At 38.3% G+C, this 15,281-nt stretch overlaps 2 protein-coding genes across 2 annotated transcripts in view; one reads left to right on the top strand and one right to left on the bottom strand.

Moving 5' to 3' along the window:
- The first annotated feature begins 43 nt into the window (after positions 1–43).
- traip (TRAF-interacting protein) lies at positions 44–10,355 on the top strand. Its single transcript, XM_088338518.1, has 16 exons — positions 44–230; positions 326–442; positions 528–585; positions 672–755; positions 3,024–3,063; positions 3,137–3,264; positions 3,339–3,433; positions 3,525–3,638; positions 5,419–5,506; positions 5,589–5,678; positions 5,756–5,844; positions 6,944–7,105; positions 7,165–7,210; positions 7,295–7,399; positions 7,491–7,541; positions 9,977–10,355. Exons 2-16 carry the CDS (start codon positions 348–350, stop codon positions 10,082–10,084), a joined length of 1,353 nt encoding a protein of 450 aa, XP_088194644.1. The 5' UTR covers positions 44–230; positions 326–347; the 3' UTR covers positions 10,085–10,355.
- A 1,899-nt stretch (positions 10,356–12,254) lies between these two features.
- Positions 12,255–15,281, bottom strand: part of grm6b (glutamate receptor, metabotropic 6b) — a 45,988-nt gene continuing 42,961 nt past the window's right edge. Inside the window, exon 11 of the mRNA XM_088338517.1 lies at positions 12,255–14,807. Within this exon, the coding sequence (XP_088194643.1) occupies positions 14,568–14,807 (240 nt within the window). The 3' untranslated portion in view covers positions 12,255–14,567. The remainder of the gene's footprint in view (positions 14,808–15,281) is intronic.

Below are 15,281 nucleotides of genomic sequence, written 5' to 3'. Positions count from 1 at the left end.
AACAATAGGCCCGTGAACGCACCGCAAGGGGCGGGCATTTCCATTTGAACGTAGAGCGGGTCTGATTCTGTACTCGCACCGCCTACAAAAATCGAACTTTATTGTATTTAAATAAGGTTTGCCCGTTTTGGATCATGTATAACTTAATTCAAATGACAGTTTAAAACAATGTATGACATGTGATTATCACGACAGTCTATGAATTAAGGCATGGTTTTATTTTTATTTTGGTAAGTACGGCGACGAGGCTAAACAATTGTGCTAGCTTGTAGCTCACGTCGTTTACTATTTCGTGTATCCTAACGTGTTTATTTTTTCGAAACAGGATGCTCCTTTGACTAATTAAGATGCCCATTCGTGCACGCTGTTTAATATGCGACGATTTATTCGATCACTCCAATGTTGCTGCTATCCACTGCGGACACACGTTCCACAATTACTGGTAACTTCAACTAATGATTTAATATTAAGCAATTAATTATTATTAATTGTATTATTTGTTTGTTTAAACGTCCCTTGCTCCTTAGCCTACTTCGGTGGTTTGAAGCAGCCCCTACAAAATCTTGCCCTTGTTGTCGGAAGCAGGTAATTTATGACCTGATCAACAAACACACAAATGGCAAAGGTTGATGTTAACTTGGAATAAGAAATTCTTGATCCGATCCACGTAGACCAGCAATAATCGCATTATCCAGAAGCTTTTCTTCAACATCGATGGACAAGACGAGTGTGCGGCGGATCCAGAAACCTTGGAGGTACCAGAGTAAATTACTATTATTATTATTATCATTCATCCATCCATTATCTTCCGCTTATCCGAGGTCGGGTCGCGGAATGTAACCGCGGTATACCCGTCCCACCAAAGATCCACGCTGGACTGGATGATGAGGTTTTTATTATAGTTGCTGCAAATGAATGAGTCACAACACGTGGTTAGCTTCTCTGCTGGCTTTGATCTCGTTGGCAGCGCGTTGTAGACTGCCAACAAACCCCACCTTCCGGTCACGAGTCAAAAGGTGGCACTGTTGGACTCATCATTGCAGGACACTTACACAAAAACTATACAACATATTTCAGCAGGAATTTCAATAAAACAAGAGTTATTATTACACCCGTTACATACACCCCCCTGAAATTTTGCTAAACATGGGAGTTCTACACTAAACAGAAAAAATCACATGCAAAAGTGCAAATACTGATGAAAAAAAGGACACAAAAATCGTGTACAGTATTACAAGGAACAAACTGAAGTGCATGTCAGTTCTAAAACTCTCCCAAAAATGAGTGTGAAAAGAAATGAGGCGATCAAACTCCTAACTAAGCACAGACTCAAAGATGCCTGTTACATCTCTGAAATATAAAACATTGTTATTATTATGTAGAGATTATCGGTAGTGATGTGCTCCTCGGTTCGAACCCATGAAGCATGTGTTGATTATTTTAGATGAGTGGTTCATGAACTGGCAGCACGGCGGAGCAGTGGTTATGTAATGTAATGTATTTGTATTCAGCCAGTATAAACCATAAACATGATATATACAAGAAATCATTTGACACGCAAACTCTCAATAATGATAATAAAATAGATGTAAAAGAATAGAGTAATAAAGATATTGTAGTGTATAATACAAGGTAAGTATGTAGAATAGTTTCAAAAGAAAGAATATGTAAATAACAAGACTAGAGTAGAATAGGTCGGAGGAACGTCGCTCGCATAATACTATACATAATAACCAAATCATTTCTCATTGAACATGCGAATAGCGGAAGGTTAAAAACTCTTTAAGACGTGTAGTCTTGCTCCTAATGGAGCGAAGACGGCGACCTGATGGCAGGTAATCAAAGTACCTGTGAGCAGGGTGACTGGGATCGTCCATAATTTTTAGTGTCTGTTTTCTCGTTCGTTCGATGTAGATACTATGCTGGGACGGGGGGGCCACTACCTATTATTTCCTCTGCCGTCCTCACTACAGATTCCATCTTTGACAATTCTTTCTGATTGACGCGACCAAACTGTGATTGACCTAGTTAAAACTGATTCAATGATAGCACGATAAAAATTGACTAGACTGAATTGACGGACTCCGAATGATTTGAGTTGACAGTCCATGTGAGGTCAGCGGCACAGTTCTGAGGTCATGAGATCGGACCTCCTGTGTGGAGTTTGCGTGTTTACCCGTGCTTGTGGGCACTTCGGTTTCCTCCCACATTCCAAAAAAATGCATGTTAGGTTAATTGGCCGGTCCAAATTGTCCCTAGGTGTGAATGAGTGAGCGAATTGTCTGTCCATGTGTGCCCTGCGACTGGCTGGCAACCAGTTCAGGGTGTCCCCTGCCCACTGCCCGAGGATAGCTGGGATGGGCTTCAGGACCCACGCGACCCTACTGAAGATAAACAGTGCAGATAATGGATGGATGAATGGTTCATGAACCGCAAATCGAGGTGTGTGTTGATGACGTAGGCGGTGACGTTTGAAGGCCTGTGAAGCGGGTGTACTACGTTACTGATTCAGAAAATGATTCGCTAGTTTTGAGTGTGGTTCGAAATAAAAGCTGTTTATTTGTTTTCGTGTCACCAGATTCAACAAAGTATCATGCTTGTTTATACAAGCGCGTGTCTACAAGATGTTGTCTTATGTGGCTAGCCAAAAGCAGGGACTTACACTATATATGGATGGATACAACTGGGGCAATTTTGCAGTGGGGGCAGAAAATGGAAATATCCTAGAGAAATCAACCAAATTATATGAGGCTCTAGCGAGTATCATTCGTCTCTGTACTAAAAGTCCCACACTGCTTTGCGGCATTAAAATATCCTGGATAAAGCATGCTGCACATGGACACAAGCTATCAAATTACGGGAATGGGTCTACATGCACGAGTAATCGAGGAAAAAAAGACAATCCTAACATTGCATGTAAGTGCACGTTTGCATAGCTTTAAATAATTGAAATACTGGCCATAGTCCATTCCCAATCAGATTATTGCCTGCATGTAAATTAAAAATGTGATTCATCTTTTCAGAATGACATCAGTAAGCTGAAGGCACTTTTAAGCTCTAAAGGTAATAAGCTTTTTTTTTCTTTGGTGTTTTGTTGAAAAAGACTCATTGCTGATGTAACTCAAATTTTCTTTAGAGAGAGACTGTCACGAAAAACAGAAAATGGTCGCTTCGCTAAAACAATCATTGGATGAAAACAAGAAAGACTTGGACAAATTGCGTAAAGAGCTTTCCGAAAAGGAGGGTCTAAATTCTGCTCTCAAGGTATGGAATATTGTTTACTGGAGTCCATCCCACGCTGTCCACATTCTGATTCTGCTTTTGCTCTTCTCTTTTAGAAACAAATGACATATCTGGTGACACGACAGGAAGATGCTCAGGCCGCCAAGGACGAAGCCCGCAGGCTTAGGACCAAAATGAAAACCTTCGAAAGGTAACTGGATTTCAATTCGGTTGGATGGAAGCATTCTGTGATCGATTTCATCCCAGAATATTCTCTACTTACACTGCCGCTTTGTCTCCAGTCTTGATACTTTGTTACAGGGCCAAAGAGCTGAGGTGGAGTCCATGATTACAGACATGGGCGTGAGTCCAGCTGCCGTGGAGCAGCTTTCTATCTACTGCATCTCTCTTAAAAAGTAAGTAGGACTAAACTGATTTGTTTTTCTCGTCTGGCTTCTTCAAATGAAGCTGTACCTGGATCTGTGATTTTGATCCAAAGTGCCTAATTCTGTTGTTATGTATTAACTATTAATTTAAAGCTGTGGTTTGTAAATGGCAGTCCAGCACTCTGCGGTACTTGAGAGTTTATAATGTATCTTAAGAAATGGCATACAATGTAAAATCCCCCAACACTTGATTCTATGCTACCTGCACTGTAAATTATGTGACAGATCATTTTGCTCTTTTTTCCATATCCTCACCAGACATCAATAGTAAAAATGTATAATTCTTGGGATTTAAGATTTCAAAACGTACTCATCACAGAAACATCACAGTCTGAAAACAGGTTCAGAAAAAGTATAAAGCCATTAAAACTCACTAGAAAAATGCCATAGTATTCCACTAATGAAACGACTTTTCACAAACTTGGGTTCGTTACATTCATGACAATCCAGTGAATCCAACCGTGTGCAGAATCAGTGACTAACTTTTAGAAATAGAATTCAAACATTTACAACTCTCTTACAATGTCTAAAACTTGGCCAAAGTATAATACACAGTTGCATTAGTTTTAGAGATGTCAACTGGTCGTCTCCAAATGTCAATGTTTGGAAACTCTTTGACATACCTTTAGAAGAATGTGTAAAATACAATGTTTAGTTTTTCACATTGCGACCAAATTTGACTTGGGACAGGCTAAGGCTTCATGCTATTGTCCCAGCTGTTTTCCGGCTAAGATGCCCATGCTAAACTCATCTGCAAAAGTGATTGAAACAAAAATATGCAGGAATAAAACTTTCCATTTCTGTGTGTTCCAACTTGGAATACTCCTTGTTAGTAGCACTTTCAGTGATTATTTCAGTTTGGGAAAAAACCTCAGTGTTGCCTTTTGAAGAGACCAAAACCGTTCATATTCTCCAAACAGTTCAAGAACAGCATTCAATTTACTTTGGGTACATCTTGGATTCCCCGCCACCCTACTGAGGATAAGCGGTGCAAATGATGGATGGATGGACATCTTGGATTGGGATTTTAAGTGAAATTTTACAGAATTGTTAAGGGATTAAAGGTGTGGTGCATCGTTTAAGGTGTGTTTAAAAAGTTGAAAGTAGATACTTTTATTTTTTTAAGTATATGTTAACAAACCCAACTAAGTTCAAAAGCCCTTATGCTTTATTTACCACCATGCCTATCTGCTTTTATCTTACTTCTATCAAAGCTGTTTGGGGCAGAACACATTAGCTAGGTAGAATTGGGGAGTGATGTCGTGTTCACTCCCGTGTTTTTTTTCACTTGTAAATATTTGTTAGTGTAGCATGAATATTGTGAGAGTAAGAACAGGCCTGTTTCAAGTAAACCCAAAACCTTTAAAAAGTCTGAAAAAAAAAGAGTTCATTTTGGTGCGTCTAAGAAATGTATGTACTTGCATGCACAATGTAAGGAACTTGACAGAGGCTGCAATGATAACACAAGCACGAAAAAGGCGGCAGGTAGTTAAAAAGTTTCATTTAAGTAACAGTTTCCAATTTATACTAGAAAAGACAAAGAAAATATATATGAAAGAAGGAAAAATATTTTTGTCTATTAGAATTTTTTTGCGCTACAACATAGTTTTCGAGATTCTCAGTCAAGCACTGTTTGGTAGGTTTTGGGGTGAAAATAGAAATCACAGAGGTCCATTTAAGAAGATAACACACTGAACACGATTGTACACTTGATGACATTACAGCATGGGCCGTGTTTTTGTTTTCTTAGAGAGTATGACAACCTAAAAGGAAACTTGAAATTTTCCAATGACGATCGGGAGAGGTTAAGGAGAGAAGTGCTCGCCTCCCAGAGCAAGGTGACATCACTTAATCTAATAAACAGTCAGTTTTCCTGAATCCCTGTGCTCGTGTTTACATCCCGTTGTGTGTGTGGTTTAGTTGCAAAAAGCCTCGCTAGAAGTAAACCGGGCGAAGGAGGACAAGAAGTCTTTGCAGAACGAGCTTGTCCATGCCGACAAAGAGATAGCCGTAAGTCGAAGAAACGGAATCATCGCGGAACGTCGCTGTTTAGATAATTTTTGCTTGACCTACATGTCTCTCCATAGAGTCTGAAAAAGAAGGTGGAGTTCCTTCAGAAATCTCTCAGCACTCCAACGAGGACAAATGAAGTGCTCAGTCGGTTCGTCTTTGAGAGGTAAATGCCACATGTTGCATTTATGAGAAATGCAGGCTTAAAAAGCCAAAAAAATAAACCAATTAACGTCCATTTCTTACATTTAAAATGAAAAATCACCAGGGAAATGTCTATTACAGAAAGGTAACACATTGTGCCACTGATTTACAGACTGTGTCCGCAGCTGTCAATCTCAATCAATTCGTGCAGCAGCAGTCGATATTAAGTTCAGTAGCTAGTATACATACACAGGGGTGTGACAAAAATCATAAATATAAATGCTTGGAATCTAACAAGTTGTGTCAGCTAACTGAATAACTTAGTGTGCCAGCAGGTGACTAGTTACCGGGTGTTTTTTTTTTCCTATCAAGCTGAAAACTGTGACGTTATATTAGGCTTTGATCAAGCCAATAACTGTTATCCTAATAATTATTGTGTACCTCTCCTTAGCTAGTAACGAGTGTCAGCATGTATAATGACTTTATGTTATGCAGTAGGCACAGCAAGTGTACAGTCCGTAGTTGATTTTAGTTAGTACAGTACATTGAGTTTTGTTTTGAGAATGTTTTTAGTCGCACTCCTGCATATACCAATTGAATTAATATTGACTGCTGCGCCAGGGTGATTAAGCTTGACAGTAATGGACAGTCTTTAAACGGATGTCATAATTGCGACACAATGTGTTACTTTTCTGTGCTGGACATTTCCCTGCTGATTCTGCCAATTTTGCAATCCTACTCCATAAGCACAATGGAAATCTCATATATCCATTAATGCATGTCGCGAATTAGATGACACGGCATTTGGCTATTGAAGGGGAGTCATAGTTACTCCTGCCATTTACCTGCTTTTCATTAGAGTTCTTCACTTTGACATTCAAAGCACTTGGCAGATTTCCGATCACGTCACCGCCCGGCGTATGTCCTCGAGATGCTTTCTTTTAATTAAACAGTCTGATTCCCTTGTCCGCACCAGTTCTAAGCCAGCTGCTAGGCGCCCATCTGTCTTGCGAAAAAAAGAATAGACCGTATCTTATTGCATCTTGGTGTTTAAAATGTATAAAAAAATATTAGCAGCATTTAGTCCTGAATTCTCGGTAATTTATTTTCTACTCATTCAGCCCTGCTCCAGTCGAGTTGAAACAGCCTCACCTCCACAAGCCTGCAGATGGAGATGATATCGACCTTGACTTAACCTACAATGTGACTACCCCTGATGAAGTGACCAAGAGACGAGCAAAAATTCCAACTCCAACCAAAAGAATTTGTTTAGAACACAAACGGTGTGTAGTTTGCATTATCCCTATGGAGGCTCAGACAAATAATTGCTCGTCTCTTTCAGGTCCTTAGCTACCAAGCAGAATGAGAAAGCTTCATTGTTAAGTCAGGTGAGGAACTAGTAGCACTTTACAAGGCCAACTTCCAAAGCGCCATTATTTTTCACTCGCTACATATATATTTTTTCCCATTAGAACCAAGAGGAGGGCAAAGCCTCGGATCTTTTTTTGCGGAACTCGCTCCTTTTCAGGAAAAAAACATTTGGTAGCATGCTGGACCCTGAGAGAAAGCTCGGAGCTGTATGTAAAAAAACAAAAAATACAGCAATGGCCTTTAGTCCTTAATATTTACTTGATCAAGAGTCATTAACCTAACCGTTTTGAATTTCAGGTGAAAACTGGATATGACGGATTAGGAGGACGGACTAAATTCTTCCAACCTGTATCCTCTTTTTACACTGCAACATCAAGTTTAGAGGTTGTAATACACTGCAAATGTCCTTAACCAGTGTAAAATAAGTAGCAATGTCCCTTAATGGAACATTGTGTAAAAACAAACCTTCAATTCATTAAAAATAATGAGAAATAATGCAGGAACTATCATATAGACGAGCATTTTTTAAACACTCCTAGGTCGGGGAATTAACATTTATTTACATATCTTTTTCCACACTTCGAGAGACCTGACATAATTGTCTGCCATTTTGATGCAATGGACACCCAAAAATATTTATGAAATGCTAGGCTAAGAAAAATTGAAAAAAAATGATGCGGTTTGGTCACTTTGAGTCTTCGTGGTGTTTATTCTTCCTTGTGCTTTTTAGCATTCGTATTTGGTTGCATTTTGCAAAACTACAACAACTAGTGATCAGAAATTTGATTCAACTCTGTTTTTCTCAGCTTAAGGCCCACTTTTTTCCCTGAAAAGATTCTTAGGGTACACTATGTGTGGAAAATGTTTCAAAAATGTTATTCTTGGCGCCAGTTTTGTTTTGTGACATTTAATTGTAAAACCAGGAGATGATACAATTTAAGTTGAAATGTTTCAAGTGTCTTCAATAGGTATCTTTTATTTTGTTGTCATAATTTTGGGTTGGGGGTTGCACTGAGACATAATTTTGGTAACTAATTTTGTTGTATTTCTTGTAACTTTTCCCCCTTTTCTATAGTTTTAATTAGATTTGGGTCTGTTTGTTATACACACAAGAAAAAAAGTACATGAAGTGAGAAATATCATCTGCTAGTAGAACAATTAAAAGGTTTTCCTCTCTAGATAAGACGATAAAGAAAAATAATACTTTAAACAAGAAAGTTTTACAGGTCAGTATAAACTCAGACATCATCTCCAATACGAATACTGATAAGTTCCGTACATTTCTACCCCCGATATCTCAGTAGATCAGGGCTCACCAACCTTTCTGAAGCTTCAAATTACTTTTTTTGTTACAGATTAGCACAAAGGGCTACTAGTTTCATATATATCACTAAAATAACAAGTTATCATGTTATTACCATGTTGTTATTGTGTTACCAGTTTGTAATTATTTTAAGCATGGTCAAAATAGGTTCATTCCACTCCTAAAATGTAATGCCAGTTGGAAATTAAATTTCCTTGAGAGCAGGCTTCTCAATTGTTCTTAGGGGGCTACCTGGTACCCACGGGCACCACATTGGTGACCACTGCAGTAGATAATTATATAAATACATTCTGCTGTCACCTACTGGACACGGAAACAATACTAGTCTAATCATTACAGGAAAACCTCCCTGGTAGTAGGGCTGCAAAAACATATCAATTAATGATTATTGAAAGCTTTGGCAATAAATTTTGTCGGTTGGATACCTGTCAACCTGTAGGTTTTTGCTGTGCAAAGTACGTTTATTATGCGTTTTAAGACGTGTACGACGTACAAGAAAATCTGTACGGGAAAACGCAAATTTGTCAATTATGGGTACCATCCGGTAGACACAGACTATCACGAAACGGCAAATTAATCAAGTCTAACGAGTTTGCTGCGGAAACCTCTGTCTCGTTATCTTTTTTTTTTTTCGTTGCAAACAAAGCGAGCGGTTTGATGCTACTGTGCGCATGCGTCTGCCGCCTCGGGATTTCCTATCATGCATCATTCCAAAGGGGAAAAAAAAGGAACGATTATTTTGTACAGGAAAATACGACAGTTTGTAGGGCATGGAGCCGTGGAGGTTGACAGGTATGCAGTTGTGTCGCGCGATTTATGTGTGCGTTCAATTTCTTTGTGATGTTGGAGTGTAGTTGGACTATTAAGAGGACATGTTTGTAGTACCACTTGGATCCAGTTGAGGGTGATTCGAGACCACATTTCGTTGCGCGATGTCCACTTGATCCGGCTGCGAATTTGTAGTAGCACTTTGGTCTGGCAGAGGGCGCCTCAAGACCATATTTTGACGCAAGAGATCGGAGGATTTTCCTCCGATGTGGCCTGTTTTTTGCACTTAAAAAAACAAAACTTTTGTATATTTGCATGTGTATAGCGTACATGTGTTTTTGTCTATTGTTAAGCTATTCGACAAGCAGTCAGATTTTTTTTTTATGGTTTTATATTATTGAACATTCTGTTGTTTTGTGCCACATTTTCCTATTCAAACTTGGCAAATTAAAAATGTGTTTTTTTTTGTTTTTTGTTTTTCTGATTTATTGAGTAATCGAAAAAAATAATCAATTCAACTATTGATAAAATAATGGTAAGTTGCAGCCCTACATGGTAGTCAACAACACTGTTTGGCAATGACTATGAACATGTCAATAATTATATAAAACAGTACAAATTCATGTGGCATACCAGATAAGTTTTTACAGCACGCTGGTTAAAAAGGTTCGCCTTAACTCAACCTTTGCAGTCTCCCTTGCAAGAAATTCGTCCGCTTATCAAAGCTCGGAGAAAAAAGGTGAGCAGACCACCACTGAAAGCAGCACCAAACCTGACCCTGGACAGCTTCCTGGAGTGACAAACCACATGATACTGGTCTTCTCTAAATTAATTTAAACAAACTGACTTGTGTATGTATATTTTGCCGGAATGAATGAATACGTTGGATATGTGCTCAAGACGTACGTGAAACCGATTTCGGTTGATATTTTGAGAACAATACTCATTTTAACACTTAGTATTTTTTTTTTCTCCGAATTTTCAGACTTGTTTTTTTGTGTGTTACATTTGTAGATGTTTCTTTAAACTGCAGACAGACTTCATTATATTAAACAATATTTTATTAAGAACTTGCAGGCTCTTGGCTGTACTTATTTCTCCAGGAGAGGGCGATATCATCACATTTTTGTCCGCGCTAGTGTTGATAGGATTTTCTCCCGATTTTCCAGACGCCATGCACCTGATGCTCACGAAAAGATACATTGCAAAAACGGACAATTCTCAATTGTATCTTTTAAAAACACTAAACCAAGTGCCGCGTGTGAAAATTGCTGCAGACCAAACCAGTCCTGGTTTAGGAATAGGTTCAAATCTTGTCGTGTACTGTAATGCATTGCATACATTACTATGTTCATCATAAAGATTTTTTTACATCATGCATGTTACAACTTTGCCAAGATGAGTTCAAAGAGCCCCTTATTAGTCCTTCAGTTCAGAGCATTTTCTCCTCAGTTTCTTGGGAAAACGTGCAGTTGGCCACAAATGGCAGTGGTGAGCAACACAAGAAGCAACCCTGCAACTCACTTTTTTTACTGCACAAAAATAATACAGTAAGTTCATGCCTGATGACGGAAAATGTAAGGTTCATGAACTTTTACTTTCTAAATATTGCTCTTGATTTACCTTTAAAGGCTGATGCAATTGAATTACAGTATATTTTCCACAATGAGAAACTCCTCAAAACCCCAAATCTACCAGAAATTCGTAAGAGTGCCTTATCATCCGATGGTAAATTACGATAAATAAAAATAGATAATTAAATGCTATACAAATTCATGAACGAATGAATCAAGTTGAGTGGGGAAAGCAGATTTCTTGATGTTTATGTACTCTGAAGTACGTTGTTTTTTGAATGCATGCCTGGCTATTACTCTAGTTTTAATTGCATGCGCATTACAGTTCAGTGCAGCTTATAGAAGAAAAATGTTTCTAAAGGGACTGCTTTTGAAGGTTCAACTTATTGTACAGTGCGCCTTAGAGTCCGGAAAATACGGTTGTTACATTTCTATATCTTTGACAAGACTCATATCAATGTTCACGAAGCTGAGAGGTGATTAAGGACCACAATTTATCGTGCCAATCTGAAACAAAATTTCCTAGAAAATCAAAGTGACCCATCACTGATAAACTATTTTAACCGGTCTGTGGGCTACTCAGGTGCTACCTGGCGGCTACCCCTGATTTAGTTCTTCTTTGCGCAAAATGTACTCGACGTAACTAATGCTAAGATGTATTTAAATTCCTAAAATATGGATATTTTGAGAGTTGCAGAGCATCTAAGTAAATGGAGTACTTAAGAGAAAAGAAAAATGTCACATTCTGCCATTTCTTCTCTAGTTGTTTTTCTTGTTGGAAAAAGTTACAAGCTTAACTAGTCCATCACTAGCCAAACCCTAACCGTAACAAAATCAACTATAGGAAGTCCTCGATTTATGAAGTCGAATGCTGGCGATGTAATCAGAATTTCGACATAAACCCCATTTCAGCAATAAATATGATATTTATGTCAAAGTATGACATATTCCGTATAAATGTATGAGAAAAAGCTGCTTTGAAGGATAAAATAATGAATGTGTTTTCAGTATGAAATAAAACAAAGGTCTTTATTGGCAAATAATTAGACTAGTTTCTGATTTGTGTATGGCATCAAAAAAAGACTGATCCAAAATATCGATATTATTGTCCAAGGAATGATTCTGTCGTCCCATTTCAACTATCACTATAATTAGTTTGTTAGTGGATTAAAAGATCATACTTGAATTATAAATCAAATTGGATCCAATAGTGTTTGCATTTTATTTGCACTGCTGACTTTATTTTCAAAATATTGTGCAATGGAAGGTATTGACTTTTTTCTGAGACAGTAATATAAATATTTATACTTCCTATGCTGCAAAAGTTTGCAGTGTCGTTATTGAAAAAAATAGTTTTGCTTTAGATCTTTGTGCTGTGTGGATCATGAATGTAAACTCAAGGGGGAAGGGTTCAATTATTCATTGATCATAATATTTCCAAGCAAAAAGTATCGGGTCAATATTGACTGATACTATCCTGTATCACCCATCCCCTACAAAGCGGAAAATAAACAATTTGTTGGTGTAAAGAAATATGAATGTTTTAATCCATCTATCCATCCATTATCTGCACCGCTTATCCTCAGTAGGGTCGCGGGGGTGCTGGAGCCCATCCCAGCTGTCTTCGGGCAGTGGGCAGGGGACACCCTGAACTGGTTGCCAGCGAATTGCAGGGCACACAGAGACAGACAACTCACTCGCTCATTCACACCTAGGGACAATTTGAACCGGCCAATTAACAGGACATGCAAGCACAGGGAGAACATGCAAACTCCACACATGAAGGTTCAATCTCATGACCTCAGAACTGTGCCACACACACACACTAACCACTGCGCTGCCCCGCTGCTAAATGTTTTCAGTGTAGTTAAAATTGATGATTCTTGTTTTCAAATGAAATGAAAACTAAATGAAAGTACAATGTTGGTTTTTAGCAAAGAAGTAGATGCTCGTTTCTGGTCTTAGCAAATTTTTCTTCTCGGCTTCAAAGAAAATAATGTTAGTTTTTGGCAGACGCAACGTTGCATGACTCACAAACCCTAAATATGTTTATTTTCCTATGCTTATCATACTCAGATCAGAAGGAAATGTATGTGATTCAGCTTTTAAGTTATCCAATCATGAGGGAAATCAAGCTGCTGCGTGAAAACTTGGCACGAAAAGGTATGTCAATAAATAAATATTGTAATTTGCATTAGTTTTTATTATCTCAAATAAAAAATGAGCATGTGCTCCCCTAAGACCACCATGCAGCTGGAATAGATTGTGTAGCAACAAAATGCTGGATAAAAAATTGCGGCGGCGTACGGTTCACCCTCGCTATAAAATGATTGATGTTTTATGATCGCATTGTGTTCCGCATTCTGATTGGCTAAATGGTTTTCTCTGTGTCAATAATGTTTAAATATTTGACAGTACAATAAGTCATTTGTGATACAGTACTTTAATTTGCTAAACAAATGTTTGGGCCTGTAAAAGGGTTTGTTCTTTGGTTTCAATGTAGTGTTATAGAGTATTAATTTCTTTTTTTTCTTAATTTGTATTTCACAGATTTCACCTATCACGGGTTCTTTTTGGGACATAATCGCTGTGATAGAAGAGGGTTCACTGTACTAAAGGGTCGGCAGACCGAGCCAAATATCAATATTATAGATACTGAGCAAATACTTGGATTGGATTGATATTAAGCTCCTCCACCGAATTTCTCTAAGCACCACTTCTCTTTGTGTTGTGTTTATCATAATGAGGTAAAATGTTTTTTTTCGGAGGTTCCAATATGGCTCTTTTAACATTTTGGGTTGCTGACCCCTGACCTAAGAGATCTTATAAAAAGGGCTCATGAGAACAAGTTGGACTTTCTTATCTGAAGGCTTCGCTCCCTGTCCTTGCAAGTTCATAATCTATTGATGTCTTCTCTCCTTATTTTGAGTATCTACTTAACTCTAAACTTAATAATCACCCACGCCTTCATACGTTCAAAGATTAGTGTTGTTATCGTAGAAAACAAGGACTTCCTGTATTGTTTTTTTTAACCGATAACTTATCCACAGAGTTGTTTTAGTTTTCTAATTGGCAGAATCTCTCATAAGTCTGTTCATCCACAATTTAAGAAATTACTAAATCTGAAAGCTTCTCTCCCTATTATCCTTACAAGTTCAAAATCTATTGATGTCTCCTCTCCTTTTTTTGAGTGCCTAGTGAACTTCAAGCTTAATCACCCACGCCTTCTGTACGATATGAGTTGACGATTTCCTGTATTTTAACACCGATAACTTTTAACAAAGTTGTTTTAGTTTTCTTATTGTCACATTCTCTTCTAAGTATGTTAATCCCGAGTTGTGTAAAAAGGAAACAAGGACTCAGGGAAGGGCCTGTAGAACAGGTTGGACTTTCTTATCGGAAGGCTTCTCTTCCTGTCTTAGCAAGTTCGACTAGACATGAAACTTAACAATCGCCCACGCCGACTGAACGTTGTAGATCTAGGACTTCCGGTATTGTAATTTTCTTATTTTCACAATCTCTCATGAGTCTGTTGATCCAGATTTGTGAAAAAGGAAGAAATCCAGAAACATTGCTGGTGTAATACTTTCGAAAAGGAGAACCACTGCACATGTAAATGCTTATTTTTTTTGTCTTCTGTTGATGATATCATTAAGGGCGCTTGTGACGTCACGCAACAAATGAATCGTGTCATTTTCAGTCTCTCTTTCACTGCGATCTGTCGGGCTCAATCTTGGACTCCCCGTTCTGTTTATCGTTGGATTTCTGCGAGAGGTGCGTGGAAACGGTGGCCGCCTGCACCACAGCTTTGAAGCTCCGTTTTCGCTTCTGGACATTCTGCTCCGGATGGAAAATGATCACGTAGACTTTGGGGATGTAAAGCATGCCCAGCGACACAGTGGCGCTCAGGCTCATGGACACTGTCAACGTGGTGGTCTGGATGAACATCTGAGAAAGGAAAAAGAAGGTCAAAAGGCTTTTAATCTGCACGTGCAGTTACTGGCAGTGTTGGGACTAATGCGTTACAAAAGAACGCGTTCCTGGAACATAATTACTGTATTTTATGCACTATAAGGCGCACAGAATTGTAAATCACACCCCCAAAAATAGTCTTGAAGGATATACATTACATATATAACACATTCTGGACCATAATGTACATGAAATTATAGGTAAAACTATATCAGGAGCTAGGGTTGCATAAAAAAAATAAATACTGTTTTTTTTCTGCACGATTACACAAGATTATAAGGCGCACCTGCCAAAAATAATATTTTGTGATACAGTATATGTTTCCCTATATAAGGCACACTGGATTATAAGGAGCATTGTATTTAAACAACAGTAAATGCCAAGGTTGTCCCTTTTTTTTTTAAGTACCGTACTTGTCTATTGTTTGCTCTGTCACAATGTATCCCAATT

This window comes from Urocampus carinirostris, chromosome 6 (assembly GCF_059441175.1).
Source record: "Urocampus carinirostris isolate Australia breed hairy pipefish chromosome 6, RoL_Ucar_1.0, whole genome shotgun sequence".
NCBI lineage: Eukaryota > Metazoa > Chordata > Actinopteri > Syngnathiformes > Syngnathidae > Urocampus > Urocampus carinirostris.
This window is presented reverse-complemented; position numbering and strand designations above follow the sequence as displayed.